At 42.8% G+C, this 19,786-nt stretch overlaps 1 protein-coding gene across 1 annotated transcript in view; it reads left to right on the forward strand.

Annotated features, from left to right (window-relative positions):
* The window catches only part of LOC138945764 (dynein axonemal heavy chain 2-like), a 218,479-nt gene that overhangs the window by 82,705 nt on the left and 115,988 nt on the right, over positions 1–19,786 (forward strand). Inside the window, exons 28-38 of the mRNA XM_070317273.1 lie at positions 1,014–1,151; positions 3,556–3,638; positions 4,784–4,964; positions 6,565–6,703; positions 8,346–8,563; positions 10,345–10,437; positions 11,830–11,955; positions 12,652–12,762; positions 13,267–13,455; positions 14,129–14,422; positions 18,167–18,347. Of these exons, the coding sequence (XP_070173374.1) occupies positions 1,014–1,151; positions 3,556–3,638; positions 4,784–4,964; positions 6,565–6,703; positions 8,346–8,563; positions 10,345–10,437; positions 11,830–11,955; positions 12,652–12,762; positions 13,267–13,455; positions 14,129–14,422; positions 18,167–18,347 (1,753 nt within the window). The remainder of the gene's footprint in view (positions 1–1,013; positions 1,152–3,555; positions 3,639–4,783; positions 4,965–6,564; positions 6,704–8,345; positions 8,564–10,344; positions 10,438–11,829; positions 11,956–12,651; positions 12,763–13,266; positions 13,456–14,128; positions 14,423–18,166; positions 18,348–19,786) is intronic.

Here is a 19,786-nt window from a genome sequence, read left to right on the forward strand (position 1 = left end):
AGTTGTCTTACCATTTACACTCTCGTGTACTACATAAGAGAAGAAATGTCATCAAGACAAGTCAGAAATACTGTCTCCCACGTTAAAATGATGAAATAACACAAAGCACAGTCAACAGAAGGGCTTAAATCTTTTTGCTGGTCAAAGTCAAACTACTTGTGGATACTGCTCTTCATTTTTAAGTTTAAGCTTACCTTAGTTTAGACTCACGATCGGTTCAAAGATCAACAGTGAAATTTAACGGGGTAAGATCCCCCGCAGCTTGGTCAAAAATGCGGGGGACCTTATCTGGTGTCTGCGGGGGACCTTACCCACTGAGAATCGAGTACCACAAAATAACGCTAGATTAGAGCAGCTTATCCACGATGTTGGTGCCCAAAAACGCGCATACAAGGCTGCAAGGTATCGAAGATTAAACTGTGAGTATTAAAATAGTGCTTTAAATGGTAGTTCTAGGTTAATTTGTACGAAATTGAGACTTCTCTGTATAATTTTCACGGACTTCGGCAGAAAATCGAACGCCACTGTTCACGAGTACACAACAAGACATAAATTACATATTATACATATAGCCCAGGCAATTCTGCTTCAGAATATCTATACTTAATAATGTGATTTGCCACAACGTACCTTCACAGGGCAATTCCTTTGCGAGATAACAATTTTGCTTCCTCGTGCGGGGGAACGAATTGGGTGTTGTTCCTGCGGTGGAAAAAAATAGGCGTGCCACCATCCACGGCGTGTAACTGCTTCTCTGTGGACAGGCCTGGAAGTAATAGACAAGTACGAAAAGAACGTATCGACCCATCGTCTGTATAGTGCATATATATAACAGTTTCAGACGATCATGGATCGTAACTATAGGCTGAATAATGACACGCACTTTGTACATTCCATGCACTTTGTACATTCCATGCACTTTGTACATTCCATGCACTTTGTACATTCCATGCACTTTGTACATTCCATGCACTTTGTACATTCCATGCACTCTGCGCTTTGCACGCTTTCAGACGAGCATGGATCGTTCGTTCGACCATGAGAGTGCCGACTTCACCCTGGAGATGATCATCAACTTTGGCTTCGATCAGTTCGCCAACCAGATCAACGAGATTTCCACTGCTGCCACTAAGGAACTCGCCATTGAAAATGTACGTGAGGATTTAATTATTTTTCTGTCCGTCTTTTCTTTTTTTCTTCTGTTCTTTCTTTCTGCTGTTCTTTGATTCTTACTTTCTTTCTTTCTTTATGTCTTTCATCCTTTTTCCTTCCTTCCTTCCTTCCCTCCTTCCTTCCTTCCTTCCTTCCTTCCTTCCTTCCTTCCTTCCTTCCTTTCTTTCTTTCTCTTCCTTCCTTCCTTCCTCCCTTCCTTCATTCCCCCCTTCTTTCCTTCCTTCTTTCCTTCCTTCCTTCCTTCCTTTCTTTCTTTGTTTGTTTCTTTCTCTTTCTTTCTTTCTCTTCCTTCCTTCCTTCCTCCCTTCCTTCCTTCCTTCCTTCCTTCCTTTCTTTCTTTCTTTTTCTTTTTTTCTCTTCCTCCCTTCCTTCCTTCCTTCCTCCCTTCCTTCCTTCCCTCCTTCTTTCCTTCCTTCTTTCCTTCCTTCCTTCCTTCCTTCTTTCTTTCTTTTTCTTTTTTTCTCTTCCTTCCTTCCTTCCTTCCTTCCCTCCTTCTTTCCTTCCTTCTTTCCTTCCTTTCTTTTTCTTTCTTTCTCTTCCTTCCTTCCTTCCTCCCTTCCTTCCTTCCCTCCTTCTTTCCTTCCTTCTTTCCTTCCTCTTCCTTCCTTCCTTCCTTCCTTCCCTCCTTCTTTCCGTCCTTCTTTCCTTCCTTCCTTCCTTTCTCTTTCTTTCTCTTCCTTCCTTCCTTCCTCCCTTCCTTCCTTCCCTCCTTCTTTCCGTCCTTCTTTCCTTCCTTCCTTCCTTTCTCTTTCTTTCTCTTCCTTCCTTCCTTCCTCCCTTCCTTCCTTCCCTCCTTCTTTCCTTCCTTCCTTCTTTCTTTCCTTCCTTCCTTCCTTCCTTCCTTCCTTCCTTCCTTTCTTTCTTTCTTTCTTTCTTTCACTTCCTTCCTTCCTTCCTTCCTGCCTTCCTTCCTTCCCTCCTTCTTTCCTTCCTTCCTTCCTTCCTTCCCCTCCTTCCTTCCTTCCTTCTTTCCTTCCTTCAATTAAATTCCATCCTTCCTTCCTTCCTTCTTTCCTTCCTTCCTTCCATCCTTCCTTTCTTCCTTTCTTCCTTTCTTTCTTTCTTTCTCTTTCTTTCTTTTTCTTCCTTCCTTCCTTACTCCCTTCCTTCCTTCCTTCCTTCTTTTCTTCCTTCCGTCTTTCCTTCCTTTCTTCCTTCTTTCCTTCCTTCCTTCCTTTCTTTCTTTCTTTCTTTCTTTCTCTTTCTTTCTTTCTCTTCCTTCCTTCCTTACTCCCTTCCTTCCTTCCCTCCTTCTTTCCTTCCTTCCTTCCTTCCTTCCTTCCGTCCTTCCTTCCGTCCTTCCTTCCTTTCTTCCTTCTTTCCTTCCTTCCTTCCTTCCTTCCTTTCTTTCTTTCTTTCTTTCTCTTTCTTTCTTTCTCTTCCTTCCTTCCTTCCTTCCTTCCTTCCTTCCTTCCTTTTTCATTTCTTTCTTTCTTTCTCTTTCTTTCTTCCTTCCTTCCTTCCTTTATGGTTTTCCATAAATCCATTTATGTTCTGAATTTGTTTGTGCTAACAACCCAAGGGAGACAACCACTTCACACAATCATACTATGAAACAAGCCAACACTGTGATTGCGAATGTTGCCGCTGGATCTACCCAGCGACTGCACTTTTTAAGAAAACCAACGTATTTATACATATCATCAATCAAAAATGCATACTGTTTAGCAACAAATTGTTCGGATACATAATCATCATGTAGGCAACATGTTATAATAAAGTACCCGAAATTGTGAGAGTATCCGGTACAAAGCAAAGCAAAAGGGTTGTTGAACCTGATGTGAGAGTGTTGCGTGAGAACCAGGCCTGTCAGCTGTTAATATTTATGATGTCAAGTGTGTGATTGGCTGCATGAGGTCATGTGCATAAGGCCACACCAGCCTCGGTTCAATCCCATCCCCGTTGGCTGTTCTGTCTAGTAGAGTTGCGTAGTCAGTTCGAATTTTATTTTGGTCGAAATAAACTGCATGGTAATAAAACCGTTATTTCTAATATGCTGACTCTTAGCAAATGATAACAGACATGTCTCGTAAAATATAATTCGCCTGCCGGCTCATTTGGATATAATTTCCTCAAAATGTCTTATCATTTGCTAACAGTCAGCATATTAGAAATAACTAATACTAACACATACTTAGCTTGATGTTACTTTGACATGATTGATTAACTTTCATGTGTTTTTGTTGGTAATGCACGTTTTAGGCCTTCACCCAGCCCTGTCTCGGTTATAATTTCATCTGCAGTTGTTAAGATTCAAATAGATTCTTCCACGTTGTTACATAAACGACATAATTAGTCATAAGGTGAGTTATATATGTGTCTGGTGATTGTGAATTTGTGGTTAATATGTTTCTGATCTTTCTGACTGGTACACTCTCCCAGGGCCTGAACAACATCAGGAACATCTGGACTACCTGCGAATACGACACGATAGCCTACAAAGAAAAAGGACACTTCAAGTTCAGGTAGGTGTCATATGATAGCGTACGAAGACAAAGGAAACTTCAGTTCAGGTAGGTGTTATCTCATAAATTTGATTGGATAACAACTCGTCTGGAACAGTATTTTTAAATTAATTATGATTTGGTTTTTTAAAGTGTTGGGGGGGGGGGGGGGGGGGGTGTAATATACAGTGGTATCCTTCTTTTAAGACCCACAAAAAGATCTTAGAAAATCATGTTTTTAAAACAGGAGTCTTATTCGGGGTTGGGGTCTTAAAAGGGAGGTAGTCTTCTATTGGCTAGCTTAGTTGGGGGAGTCTTCTATTGGCTAGCTTGGTTGGGGGAGTCTTCTATTGGCTGGCTTAGTTGGGGGAGTCTTCTATTGGCTAGCTTAGTTGGGGGAGTCTTCTATTGGCTGGCTTAGTTGGGGGAGTCTTCTATTGGCTAGCTTAGTTGGGGGAGTCTTCTATTGGCTAGCTTAGTTGGGGGAGTCTTCTATTGGCTAGCTTAGTTGGGGGAGTCTTCTATTGGCTAGCTTAGTTGGGGGAGTCTTCTATTGGCTAGCTTAGTTGGGGGAGTCTTCTATTGGCTAGCTTAGTTGGGGGAGTCTTCTATTGGCTAGCTTAGTTGGGGGAGTCTTCTATTGGCTAGCTTGGTTGGGGGAGTCTTCTATTGGCTGGCTTAGTTGGGGGAGTCTTCTATTGGCTAGCTTAGTTGGGGGAGTCTTCTATTGGCTAGCTTAGTTGGGGGAGTCTTCTATTGGCTAGCTTAGTTGGGGGAGTCTTCTATCGGCTAGCTTAGTTGGGGGAGTCTTCTATTGGCTAGCTTAGTTGGGGGAGTCTTCTATTGGCTAGCTTAGTTGGGGGAGTCTTCTATTGGCTAGCTTAGTTGGGGGAGTCTTCTATTGGCTAGCTTAGTTGGGGGAGTCTTCTATTGGGTGGGGACGGGGGGTATTAAAGGGGAGGGGGTACGTCTTATTATTGGGGAGAGGGGGATGGGAAATGACGAAGGAGAGTCGTGTAAGCATTTGCCACAGAGGCATAGATGACATCTTCTCGGCCCTGGAAGACAACCCGGTTGCCCTGACGACGATAAAGGCGTCTCGCTTCGTGGAGAATACTGTGGTTGAAATGAGTATTATCACCCTGGTGTGAATTTCTCTGTCACAGAGGTACGGACGACATCTTCTCGGCGCTGGAAGACAACCAGGTTGCCCTGACGACGATGAAGGCGTCTCGCTTCGTCAAGCCCTTTGCAGACGAAGTGGACAAGTGGGAGCGCATGCTGTCCAACATCATGGAGGTGACGGAGATGCTGCTCGTCGTGCAGCGACTCTGGATGTACATGGAGGTCAGACACTTTTTGGTTTGTTTTTTGTTGTGGTTGTTGCTGTCCCAACACCTGTTTCTTGTTGTGGTTGTTGCTGTCCCAACACCTGTTTCTTGTTGTGGTTGTTGCTGTCCCAACACCTGTTTCTTGTTGTGGTTGTTGCTGTCCCAACACCTGTTTCTTGTTGTGGTTGTTGCTGTCCCAACACCTGTTTCTTGTTGTGGTTGTTGCTGTCCCAACACCTGTTTCTTGTTGTGGTTGTTGCTGTCCCAACACCTGTTTCTTGTTGTGGTTGTTGCTGTCCCAACACCTGTTTCTTGTTGTGGTTGTTGCTGTCCCAACACCTGTTTCTTGTTGTGGTTGTTGCTGTCCCAACACCTGTTTCTTGTTGTGGTTGTTGCTGTCCCAACACCTGTTTCTTGTTGTGGTTGTTGCTGTCCCAACACCTGTTTCTTGTTGTGGTTGTTGCTGTCCCAACACCTGTTTCTTGTTGTGGTTGTTGCTGTCCCAACACCTGTTTCTTGTTGTGGTTGTTGCTGTCCCAACACCTGTTTCTTGTTGTGGTTGTTGCTGTCCCAACACCTGTTTCTTGTTGTGGTTGTTGCTGTCCCAACACCTGTTTCTTGTTGTGGTTGTTGCTGTCCCAACACCTGTTTCTGGTCTCGGTTTGCTCCCACGCCGCCCCGGGTCTGCATTCACTGCTCCATCTACATCTGAATTTCGTTCAGGTCAGACAGTTTGGTTGAGATCTTCCAATGTTGATTGCACTTGCCTTATTGTGCGTTGTGTACCTATCTTCATGGTATTGTTTATAAGTGGCTTATATGTTGTTGTAAGTTTATTGTTACGTTATTTTTCTAGAATGGATATGTATTTGATGTTATGATAAATAGTATGTTCTTATGTAAAGCTCGGCGAGAATAGACTACTGTGGTTCGCACAATATAAGCAGTCATTATTATTATTATTATTATTATTATTATTATTATTATTATTATTATTATTATTATTATTATTATTAACACTTTGCACCTTGTTCTAGTTCAGCCCTACGTTTCTTAGCGTCAGCACCCTCGCTGACCGCTTTTCTTGCTTGGGGGGCGACCAGCAAACGGTCAGCTTTTCTGCAAGCGTTTTCATGATTGAGGACGAAAAAACATCGTCTGCGTGGTTGCTATCGAGTTCGACATTGGTCCTTAGCGAAGGAATTTGTGATAACGACTTTGTATAACATTATCGTTATGAAAAACTTGTTCAAAGTTACAATGTATTTCTGACCATATCCGAGTTGGTTCAATTCACGGGGTAATAACAAGTTTCGTCTTCGAACTTCAACCCAAATAGTGAAGCCACGTCATTTGTTTTTTCTGAGCACAACCTCCTTTGGCGCTGTGAAGGCGCTTGCAGTACCCACTGTGAGCACGCCATTTTATATGCACCACGGTAATGCGTTCCTCGGGCGCCCACGCAAAGAAACGCGCCGCAGGCATTTTCTGAAAGTGTTTTGATGTGAGTCAGGCTCATTCAAGGTTCTCAGTTTGCTGGTTCCAAACGAAGCTTTCCTGTCAAATTCTTGAAATTAAATTTGCCTTGCCTTGCTGATGTGTTGTTCTCTGTGCAGAACATTTTTCTGGGAGAAGACATTCGGAAGCAGCTACCTCATGAGTCGGGAATGTTTGACCTGATCAACGTTATGTGGAGGGACATCACTAAACGCATGAACACAACCAAGATCGTCATTGACTGCTGTCAAAACAAAGGTGAGTTGCGACGGATGCTCATCTGAATCAGACAGCTAACAACAAAGTCATTCAACACCAACCATGCTGCAGCCTTTGATTAAATACAAGAGCTCGGTGACTTTGTGGAACTAGTACTGGTGTCGGAGTTTGCTTTCATATCTCAACCTTAAAGACCCCATGATATTGCTGTCAGTACCAAGATCTCGTCTGAGGCTGAGCAGGGGTACAAGGGGTACAAGGGGTATAAAAGGGGGCCTGTGCTTTCACTGCCGCAGATTTTCTAACGGGTCAGGCAACGGTTAAAAATCACTCTCATTCTTCTTTAGATATCTCTCCACAGAAAGCATTGTCGTGCAAATAACTGATCAGGTTGATGTATCTCAAAGTTCTCTACCATAGTACACATCGCCTTTTTAGACTCTGAGTAAAGAAAAGTTCTAAAATTATGAATCAAGACTATACAATTTTTAATAATAACCTTACTGTACCTGCGATCCGTCGGTAAAACGTCGGTTTCTGCAGGTTTAAGGCTGTTCTTAATTGAGACTTAAGTATAGATTTTGCGAAGTCTTTTTTTAGAAAAATGCAATGCCAAAGCTTTGTGCAGCGAGCTTCGTGAAGTAGACTTCGCGCAGTCAACTTGGCACAATGAATGCCAGGCTTTATCAAACCAGACGTGATTGCATGTTGTCTGTCTTAATGCCTCCCAGGCATGGTACTCTTCCGCCGATCGGCGGAAATCCGCCGAAAACGAAAATCCGAAAAAAAATAAAAAAATAAATAAAAAAATAAAAAAAATCTGCTGATTGACTTGAGATTATTATTTTTTCTTACTCAAGCCTTGTTATCTTTCACTTATATCCCTCTCAGCTTCAAGGAGAGGGCCAGGCATGGTACTCTTCCGCCGATCGGCGGAAATCCGCCGAAAACGAAAATCAAAAAACACAAAAAAACCAAAAAAACCAAAAAAATCTGCTGATTGACTTGAGATTATTATTTTTTCTTACTCAAGCCTTGTTATCTTTCACTTATATCCCTCTCAGCTTCAAGGAGAGGGCACTAAACACATTTGAATTAGTAAAAAGTTGTCAGCTTCAGGGGGCGTTGCCCCCTGACCCCCACAAGGGCCGCTGCCCCTTGACCCCGCAAGGGGGCCTGAGCGGCCCCCTGGACCCCCGGCTTTATTTCAGCTGAAATTGCCATTCCTTCAGTACCATGCCTGGCCTCCACACCAATGCGTACCCCCCGCGGGTTAGGGGGAGTCCCATATTGGTTGGGACGAGAAAGAATTTACCCGATGCTACCCAGCATGTCGTAAGAGGCGACTAGACTAACGGTTCTGTTTCTCCTTTTACCCTTGTTAAATGTTTCCTGTATAGAATATAGTCAATGTTTGTAAAGATTTTAGTCAAGCAGTATGTAAGAAATGTTAAGTCCTTTGTACTGGAAACTTGCATTCTCCCAGTAAGGTCATATATTGTACTACGTTGCAAGCCCCTGGAGCAATTTTTTGATTAGTGCTTTTGTGAACAAGAAACAATTAACAAGTGGCTCTATCCCATCTCCCCCCTTTCCCCGTCGCGATATAACCTTGAATGGTTGAAAACGACGTTAAACACCAAATAAAGAAAGAAACCAATGCGTGTACCCCGCCCTGCAGGTCAACTGGAGCAGCTGAACGATATGAACAACCAGCTGGAACGCATCCAGAAGTCTCTGGACATGTACCTAGAGACCAAGCGCCAGATCTTCCCGCGATTCTACTTCCTGTCCAACGACGACCTCCTGGAGATTCTGGGTCAGTCCAAGAACCCAGAGGCTATCCAGCCCCACCTCAAGAAGTGCTTCGACAACATCAAGTCACTCAAGATGTATTTCGTGAGTACCGCTCTCAGTGAAAGCTCTGGCCATTCTCCTGCAATAGAACCCCCCTCCACTTGACTGCCTTAGGACGGGTATACCCGTCATGCGCTTGTGCAGCCGCAGCGCCTTAGGACGGGTAAACCCGTCTTCTCCGTTCCGGGATTTTCCAGAAATGCTACGTCACTGCTGACACACAAATAGCAGCCAATGGCTTGGTAGGATACCTCATTCTCATGAATAAACATAAATGGTGACGCGGTTTTATGTCTGAAGGCTATTTTCGGACTTGGCGACAGGGTAGGGGAGAGAAATCTCGACTCGTCAAAATGGCTAACGGTGACAGTCGACCGGGCCCTAGTAGGGAAAAACAAAGCCGGACTGACGCTACAGGCGGTGCAAATGATTATGGATACTGACAGGGGAAGGGGGAGATCTTCTTTCGGACGATTCGTTGGAAACAGGTAGATGATAGTGATTATAATCCTTTCTTGGAGCAAGCAAAACAGCCACCTGTGTTTGATCCACAAGCACCGGAAGATGTGCTGGACTGATTTTTCAAAAGTTCATATTTAAACATTATAAGCCAAACTAATTATTATTTCCATGATTAGACACTAAAAACAGATTCTTGGTTCAATTTCCCTTAAAAATAACATAAGTTTTACTTACCTACCTACTGCCAGTTTGGAGCTGGAAGTTTTTGTGAATTATTACACCCCGAACTCCAATATTCCCTGGCAGTCAGGAATGCACATACGCAAGTTTTGATTGGCAGCAAAAGGGTTAAGACAGCCACAAATCTGAGAAAACGGGTCTTAAAAAGGAGGGATTCTTTAAATGAGTAAATTTACAGGGGTTACTGAAGAGAAAGTCGGAGAAAACAGGATCTTAAAAGGGTGGGAACCTTAAATTCCGGGGGTCTTGATTTGGATCCACATTGAGGTGTGCACTACATTGGGGTGTGCACGTTAAAGATCCCACGATTGACAAAAGGGTAGGGGAGAGGCAAAATTGTATAGGCATAGATAAAAAATGTCCACCAAATACCCGTGTGACTTGGAATAATAGGCCGTGAAAAGTAAATATTCGCCGTAATGGCTTGAGATTTACTGGCCGATGTGAATGCGTGATATATTGTGTAGAAAATTCCATCTCACATGGCAGAAATTAATATGTAAAGCGCTTAGAGAACGTCAAGCGCTATATAAATCTCCCATATAAATAAATAAATAAATCCACCAAACAAAATATCTGCCAGTAAACATGGCTAAATGTCAAACTTTTCACCAGATTTTTTAAGGTAAACTACCGGACATACCCGATTAACGCTATCCCTGAACTGAATTGAACTGAAGACATTTTCTGACATTTGTGTATCAAAAAAAGAACAGGAAAGGTTATTTATTGGAATGTTTACAGGACATTCACAAGAGCATCGACAGACGTTAGCAACCCATCTGTGTTTGGATTTGTGTTTAAACATTTTTGTTATTCAAAAAATATTGACAACTGAAAAGTGACAAGGGAAAGAACATAAGCAAGGTCTTAACTGTCACTTAATGAACACAGATGAACAGCAGACACTTGCAGAATGAACACAGATGAACAACAGATACTTGCAGTGTGAACACAGATGAACAACAGATACTTGCAGTGTGAACACAGATGAACAGCAGACACTTGTAGAATGAACACAGATGAACAACAGATACTTGCAGAATGAACACAGATGAACAGCAGACACGTGCAGCAAAGGACGGTCCCAGTGACCAAGGTGCTATACATTGTCATTTCAGGCCAACAAGAAGTGGGAGGCAGGCGGCATGACGTCCATGGAGGGAGAGTACGTGGAGTTCACGTCACCCATGCACATTGAGGGGCCGGTGGAGGTCAGTTGGAGTAGCCTAGTGGTTAAGACATCTGCCTTCCATGTGGAAGGTTCTGGGTTCCAATCATGGCCGCGGCTGTTGAATTAAGGGTGGAGATTTTCCCGATCTCCCGGGTCAACTTTTGTGCAGGCCTGCCAGTGCGTTATCCCCCTTTAGTGTGTACACGCAAACACAAGACCAAGTATGCACAGAAAGGATCATGTAATCCATGTCCGAGTTCGGTGGGTTATAGAAACACAATAATACCTGGCTGCCTAAATGGAACGGGAAAATCGGTCATACATGTAAAAGCCCATTCGTGCAAAATACGAGTGTTCGTGGCGGTTAAAATCCATTAAGGTAAGAGAAGACAAATAGAGAATACTACATGGCTTGCTGTGTCGTACCAGATTTACACGAGTTGTTTTTTTAAATATTGAACTGCGAGCGAAAGCGAGCTGTTCACTATTTGAAAAAGCAACGAGTGTAAATCTGGTACGACACAGCAAGCCATGTGGTATTCTGTTTATCCTACATACTGTACTTACGTGTATTTTACTGAAAATGTCTTGCAGACGAGGCAGCTAAATTGAAGACGCTTGTTTTGGAAGCTCGATCTCTTCTAAAGCCTCGTGCAATCTATTACGTCAAAGCAAAGAAACGTCACTCTGAAAGTGTGGCGTGACGTGTTAGTTCTAAAGATTCATCGAGGGTAATTAGCGAGCGCAATTTTTGTTTCTATAATGACGTTTGTCTCGGTGACTTTGGCATCATGAGCAGTGGAAAAACAGGTCCCTGCCAGACTTGCTTGACATGACCTCATTTACATGATATACACACGTGTGATTTGAACGATTATTATCTCACGGGTGTCTCTCTCACGTATGTAGGATAAAAGAAGGAGAGCTGCTCCTCTGCTGCTATGATCATTCACAATAGATTTAGTCATTTCATTGTCAACATCACTGCCCCTTACTTAGTTATTTGTGTGTGCACATTTTGGGACTGACATTGACTACAGGATATTTTCCGTGCACACTTGGTCTTGTGCTTGCGTGTGCACACGAAGAGGTATTCGGCACTAGAAGGTCTGCTTTTAAGTTGACCTGGGAGATCGGACAAATCTTCACCCTTAACCCACCAGGCGCGGCCTGGTTTCGAACACTATACTTTCCGCATTGCGCGTATTGCGCCCGTCTCTCCGGATATAGCTATGTGTGATTCCGTTAAGGCTTGTTTGCAAACAGACCAAGACACATTCAGTAAAACCAACACAGTTCTATCTTCTACGATAGGATATTCTAAATAGCATTGTCACCTGACAGTCATATTTGTGTAAACTGCAGTGCTAAAACATAAAATACTACACCTTCAAGTTGTTCTGTTCTGTCTGACTGAGTTGTATTCCGACAGTCGTGGCTGTGCGAAGTGGAGAAGACGATGCGGTGGACACTGAAGGAGGTGCTGAAGAACTGTCGCGGTGCCCTCAAGAAACAGCTGACCAAGCGAGACAAGTGGATCAAGGACTGGGCAGGACAGGTATTGGACACATCTCTGACTTGTCCTTTTGTCACCTCTACTAGCACAGCTGTTGCAAATATTTCTTCTGCCTTAAACTTGTTGTAGGCATTAACTCGGAAAATATACCGTTATGGGGAATCGTTGGAGAGTTGATGAATTCAGATTCAGTTTATGTTCTGATATTGATGACATTCTAAAAAAAAGAAAGATTTGAAAGTTATATATATATCTATAGTTATTTTGTACGGACACCAGCGTTGACGTGCCAACGATTGGCAATTGACCTATTTCCTATTTGGAAGGTTGTTTTTGAAAGGGTTGCACCATTTATACATAGTTTCTTCTCCCTCACACTATTTTCCTCCCGTTGCGCTGCTCCTCCTAAATTAGACAGATCTAGATGTGGAGCTTTTCAGCACGTGTACGGGTAACGTCATCAAAGCTAGTTTTTACGTCACGCGTTTGCCAAGATCTACACGTCTTGCTCGGAGCAAAATAACGTATAGGAAAATTGATGACTGCATTTGGATCATTAGAGAAGGGAGAGTTACGGTCAAGCATCATCTAGACCAATTCTTCAAGACGTGTACGGGTGACGTAATATCTACACGTACGCGTAGAGGTCTTGGCTACACGCGTACGTTCGCTCGTCTAAATCACTGTATTAGTGTGAAAGCAACACTGCATTCACTGACGCCTTGCGCCTGTTGTCAGTTGTGTATCACGGCCAGTCAGATCCAGTGGACAGCTGACGTCATACGAGCCTTGGGACAGGTGAAGGAGCGGGGGGAGAAGCGGCCTCTCAAACACCAGAAGAAGAAACAGGTTGGTCACGCACGCTCAGATAATTAATTATGAATGTAACTGAAAACCACGATTTACCGGTTGATTATGTCTGGCGTAACGGTTTTTAGGTCATCGAAGATTTTTGAAAAAAAGAGGAAGCGCGGTTGTTTGACTTCACAACACACGAAGCTGATCTGCTTGTAAGGATTGGTGTACATAACTGCCCGCATGTTGCTACTATGCGCGTGCGTGTGTGGGTGTGCTGTGCTGCGCTTTATGTGTGTGTGTGTGTGTGTGTGTGTGTGTGTGTGTGTGTGTGTGTGTGTGTGTATGTGTGTGTGAGAGAGAGAGAGAGAGAGAGAGAGAGAGAGAGAGAGAGAGAGAGAGAGAGAGAGAGAGAGAGAGAGAGAGAGAGACAGAGACAGACTATTTGATGTTTCCGGAAGAATTCTTTGCATTTATGTTTTCCGACTTGAACACATTCAACAAATCAAAAGAACAACAACCGGTTTAAAATCAGAACCTTCCACGCCCTTTGACCAGGTTCAGATGCTGGACAAGTTCTCTGAGGCCATTCGTGGAAACTTGACCAAGATCCAGCGTTCCAAAATCGTTGCCTTGGTGACGATTGAAGTTCATGCCCGTGACATCCTCGAGAAACTGTACAAGATAGGCTGCAATGACACCAATGCGTTCGACTGGCTCAGTCAACTACGTATCTACTGGGAGAAGGTGAGAAAATACTCTTCACACACAAAAACCCTAAGAAGATGCATCCATTTAGAACTGATTGCTTGGTCACGGCAACCAGTTGAACGATTGTGCAGCAATGTAGCAATATAGCAACGTAGTAATGCAGCAATGTAGCAATATAGCAACGTAGCAATGATCTGAAGCGGAAAACTTGGACGTTTTATCAACACTTATAGAACTGACAGGTTGGCTATTTTCGCAAACAATTTCCAAACATTTCGCGAACACAGAGAATTGCTTATGAATACCATGTTTTTCGTAGTAATGTAGCAGTTTATTCGATCCAATAGGGCAACATTCAGATGCTATCAACGTTGGTAGAACTAACGGGTTGACGATTTCTTTTCTGGTGTTTTCACTCACTGGTTAGCTATTCTTTTCCATTATCTTCACACACAGAATTCCAGTGTTTTCACTCACCGGTTGGCTATTCCTTTCCCGGTAGAACTTCCAGTATAAAAAATATAAAAAAATATTAAAAAAATAAAAATGGGTGTATTTTGTTAGCTTAAACGCCCTATGGGCCTAAAGCTAACACCAAAAAAAACTTGATAGAACTGACCGGTTGCTGTTTTCCTTTCTGGTATTTTTTACACGAGTTTCCAGTGAACGCACACGGTGCGAACTCCTTGTTATTTGCGTCGTCTTGTAGGAGTGCGACGACTGCGTGGTGCGACAGACCAACACCCAGTTCCAGTACGGCTACGAGTACCTGGGCAACTCTGGCCGCCTGGTCATCACGCCCCTCACTGACCGCTGCTACATGACCTTGACCACCGCCCTTCACCTTCATCGTGGCGCCAGTCCCAAGGGGCCGGCAGGTACGGGAAAGACTGAGACCACCAAAGACCTCGGCAAAGCGCTCGGCATGTACGTCATCGTCGTCAACTGCTCCGACGGTCTGGATTTCAAGTCCATGGGCCGCATGTTCTCCGGGCTCGCGCAGGTGAGTGATGCTGAGATTTTGCTAGATGTTTGAGTGGTGTGGCATTGTATACATTGGACCCCGCCCCATCCTTTTTCAGACCTCCCAAAATAGGAGAAAATCAGGTCTTAAAAAGGAAGGAGTCTTAAAATCGGGTTGAACTTACAGAGGTTATGAACAGGAAGTCTGATAAAATCAGGTCTTAACAAGTCGCGTAAGGCGAAATTACTACATTTAGTCAAGCTGTCGAACCGTCACGGGATGAAACTGAACGCACTGTATTTTTTCACCAAGACAGTACAGCTTCGTCAATCCCCGCGTGAAGGAAATCGCTCACCTCCCACGTGCAAAACGTAGTGATATTGACACGCCAGATTAGCGCGGTAGCGTATTGTGCTAAGCAGGAAAGCGCTCTTTTCTGTATTCTTGTTAACTTTCTGAGCTTGTTTTGAATCCAACCTATCATATCTATATGTTTTTGGAATCAGGAAATGATAAAGAATAAGATGAAATCATATTAGGATCGATTTCTTAAATTTTAATCGTAAGATTAATTAATCTATTTTCGTTAATTGTGATCACATTTTAAGAGTAAACATGACATATGTATATATTTTTAGATTCAGAATGTGATGAAGAATACAATGCAATCAATTTTAAATCTGTTTGCGAAAAATCGATTTTAATGACAACTTTAATGAGCAAACTCATCAATTAATTTTTAAGCCTTCAAGCTGAAATGCAATACCAAAGTCCGGACTTCGTCGAAGAATACTTGACCAAACTTTCAACCAATTTGGTTGAAAATGAGAGCGTGACAGTGCCGCCTCAACTTTCACGAAAAGCCGGATATGACGTCATCAAAGACATTTATAAAAAAAATGAAAAAAACGTCTGGAGATACCATACTCAGGATCTCTCATGTCAAGTTTCATGAAGATCGGTCCAGTAGTTTTCTCTGAATCGCTCTACACACACACACACACACACACACACACATACACCACACCCTCGTCTCGATTCCCCCCTCTACGTTAAAACATTTAGTCAAAACTTGACTAAATGTAACAAGTCGCGAAAGGCGAAATTACTACATTTAGTCAAGCTGTGGAACTCACAGAATGAAATTGAACGTAGTCCGCCGCTAGTGCAAAAGGCAGTGAAAGTGACGAGCCTGTTTGGCGCGGTAGCGATTGCGCTGTGCTTCATAGCACGCTTTACTGTACCTCTCTTCGTTTTAACTTTCTGAGCGTGTTTGTAATCCAAACATATCATATCTATATGTTTTTGAAATCAGGAACCGACAAGGAATAAGATGAAAGTGTTTTTAAATTGATTTCAAAAATTTAATTTTGATCATAATTTTTAATTTTTTTAATTTTCAGAGCTTGTTTTTAATCCAAATATAACATATTTATATGTTTTTGGAATCAGAAAATGATGAAAAATAAGATGAAGGTAAATTTGGATCGTTTTATAAAACAATTATATTTTTTACAATTTTCAGATTTTTAATGACCAAAGTCATTAATTAATTTTTAAGTCACCAAGCTGAAATGCAATACCTAAGTCCGGCATTTGTCGAAGATTGCTTGGCCAAAATTTCAATCAATTTGATCGAAAAATGAGGGTGTGACAGTGCCGCCTCAACTTTTACAAAAAGCCGGATATGACGTCATCAAAGACATTCATCGAAAAAATGAAAAACAACATCCGGGGATATCATACCCAGGAACTCTCATGTCAAATTTCATAAAGATCGGTCCAGTAGTTTACTCTGAATCGCTCTACACACACACACGCACGCACACACACACACACACACACACACACACACACACACACACACACACACACACACACACACACACACACACACACACACACACACACACACACACACACACACACACATACACCACGACCCTCGTCTCGATTCCCCCTCTATGTTAAAACATTTAGTCAAAACTTGACTAATTGTAAAAAGGAAGGAGTCTTAAAATAGGGTTGAACTTACAGAGGTTATGAACAGGAAGTCTGAGAAAACAGGGTCGGAAAAGGGAGGGAGTCTTGAATTAGGGAGTCTTAAAAGGGGGGTTCCACTCTACTTTTCCTAGTGTGTTGGGACAAATTTGTGAGCTTATGTCAAACAGTTTCGGTGCAGGCTACTTTAGTGTGTTGTAACAATAACAGAGAGGAGAGAGGTGCTCTGCCAAGACTAGTTTTTTTTTTTTTTAAATTCTGTTTTAAATCAGTCTTTTGCTGATGACACCCAGCTGTATAAACCCAGTCCCCCTGCAGAGACACATTCCGCCATCCAGACCATTCAGACATGCATCACTGATGTTAAATCTTGGATGGTCGATAACAAACTTAAGCTGAATGATGATAAGACTGAAGTCTTACTGTGCAAAAAAGAACACTACATTTCCCTCTCCCCAACCTGTTTCTGTTCAAATAGGCAACACCGACATTTTTTTCTCACCATCAGCTAGAAACCTTGGATTCACCCTTTCATCTGACATGACCCTTAACAAACATATATCTTTAGTCTGTAGAGCAGCTTATTTTGAGCTTCGTAAGATCAGCACCATTCGCCACACACTCTCCTCTCAAACAAGTAACACTCTTGTCTGTGCCTTTGTTCTTTCTAAACTTGACTACTGCAACTCTCTTCTCTCTGGCTGTCCTCTGTACCTCCTGCATAAACTACAAAAAGTCCAAAACTCGGCAGCACCCCTCATTCTGAAAGCACGAAAACGAGATCACGCAACACCACTTCTTCACACACTGCACTGGTTACCTATTCAAGCCCGCATTGACTACAAACTGTCCACCCTCTGCTTTAACTTCTTTTCTGGCTCGTCTCCTGCTTACTTCTCTGAACTCCTCACCGTCTATTCTCCAGCAAGACAACTCCGTGCCTCTTCTGACTGTCGCATCCTCACCATTCCACACACCAAAACCAAAACATACGGACAACGCACTTTTACTTTCTGCGCACCCACACAATGGAATTCTCTCCCCTTTCACATCCGCCACTCTCAGTCACCCCAAGCATTCAAACGAGCACTTAAAACGCACCTCTTCAAGAAATACAACCCCTGATTTTGTTTTCTCAGTCCATCAGTATATGCTACATGTAGTGTGTTTGTTGTTTTAGTGATAATGTGATAATGTATATAAACATCTAGGGCTGTTTTCAGTATTGTTGATAACATGTTCTGTTTGATTAAGGGTATTCAGCTGGTATTTCCTTGTTTTCACTACCTATTTTATTCATGTTTGTATTACTTAGTGGAAACATCTTTTGTAATGTATGTTTGATGGTGTATGCTTTTAATTAAGCGTTGCTGACTATGAATGTAGATGTAAATGCTTGTATAACTGTGTTTTAATTTTAAATGTGTCAAGCGCAAAGAGCATAATTGTAAAGTTATGATATTGCGCTATATAACTGCTCATTTATTATTATTATTATTATAGTTGCAGATGAAGTATCTTGTATGCCTCTTTGCTGTGATTTTAAACTGAAATGAGCATTTGTGGTTTCTTCTGGTGTTATGACCCGCTTAAAGTCTACGCAATTGACCTGCAGATGTTGAAGGCTGGATATCAAAAGAGAGATGGGATCGGAAAGATGAAGCCGATAAACCCTCAAGAAATCCGTTACTTTCCGAGCCATCTTTTGTCGCTTCTCACTTCTCCGCACGTTCTACCTTGCAGTCCTAATACAGAAACCTGGCATTTTCTCGTTTGTTTCAGACGGGAGCGTGGGGTTGCTTTGACGAGTTCAACCGTATCAACATCGAGGTGCTGTCGGTGGTGGCCCAGCAGATCCTCTGCATCCTCAGCTCTCTCTCCTCCAACCTGGAACGGTTCGTCTTTGAAGGCCGCGAGATCAACCTCGTCTGGTCCTGTGGGCTCTTCATCACTATGAACCCGGGTGAGGCTCCTCTCATGTTGGTTGGAACAAAACTTTATTCAATTTATATATACAGGTATATACAGGTACAATATCTGGCGGTTATGTTCTTGTAGGCCTATCACTCAGTCTGTCATGAAGCGTCCTGCTTGGAAGATAGAATGCGAAATGACTAAGAGCGGGAAATTGCTTTTGTAGCTCTTGAAAGGAGGCGAGTTGCTGCTCTTTTGATGCATCATCTCTGGAACTGATATATATTTTTGTATGATAATGGTAGTCTCTGAAAACGGTATTGGTGTGGTATAAGGCTTGTATAGAATTTTGCAGTAGCATGTATTAATGTTTGCACAGGCCATTTTCTAAACCAGTATTCTGTACAAGTACAAAGCCTTGCTCTCACAAAACCCGGTCCCTTTGTTATGCGTGTAACCGAGTGCCCGAAGCAGAAGAATTACCCTTGGAGGCAAAGCCAGTCAAACAGGATTGAGATTTTAGAGATTGTTAGCCTTACAAAAACTGCTTTTGGTACGCAAAGGTAAGCAATAGCATGCAAGAAGTGATGATGATAAAATCGTTTATTTAACGTCACTCTGTAAATACATTGGTGACATTTGTCTTAGATTAAGAACACACACGGGCGCGCACACAAACTTTCCCTTTATGTACAGTGGTTCACCACCCTCCCATCCCCCGCACACTCTCTCTCATCTAATTAAAAGTGGTATTAAGAGATACTTGGATATAAAAGGGGTGCAAGCAGTCAGCAGCAGACAGACTCTATCACAAACAGCACTCTACATATGACTGGTGTCTAACCGGCTACTGACGTACAAGATACGTCGAGCTATTATAAATAGCCTGCGCTCTTCGCTGGCAGATAACTCTGCAGAGACTGCTGTGAAGGGTGACGCAGTAGTCTACCTGTCACATGCCGACCGGTCAAACTAAGTTTGAAACAAAGTGATTACATTGCACCCACGAGAACAAAAAAGTCACATGAAATATCAGCCGGTAGGCATGACCGCTTGGTGATTCAATTTCCGATATGTTCGCTTTTTTCCCCGGTAAAACAACGGACATTTCGGTTAACGCGATCCTTATCTAATGGCGTAAGGTGTGTGTGCAAAGTTTGTTAAATTGTTGACATAAAGGCTACACTGGCAGAACGGAGCTGCCAGACAACTTGAAATCCATGTTCTGTTGAATTATACCATGCAGGTTATGCTGGCAGAACGGAGCTGCCAGACAACTTGAAATCCATGTTCTGTTGAATTATACCATGCAGGTTATGCTGGCAGAACGGAGCTGCCAGACAACTTGAAATCCATGTTCTGTTGAATTATACCATGCAGGTTATGCTGGCAGAACGGAGCTGCCAGACAACTTGAAATCCATGTTCTGTTGAATTATACCATGCAGGTTATGCTGGCAGAACGGAGCTGCCAGACAACTTGAAATCC

Source organism: Littorina saxatilis, linkage group LG13 (assembly GCF_037325665.1).
Source record: "Littorina saxatilis isolate snail1 linkage group LG13, US_GU_Lsax_2.0, whole genome shotgun sequence".
Taxonomy (NCBI): Eukaryota; Metazoa; Mollusca; class Gastropoda; order Littorinimorpha; family Littorinidae; genus Littorina; species Littorina saxatilis.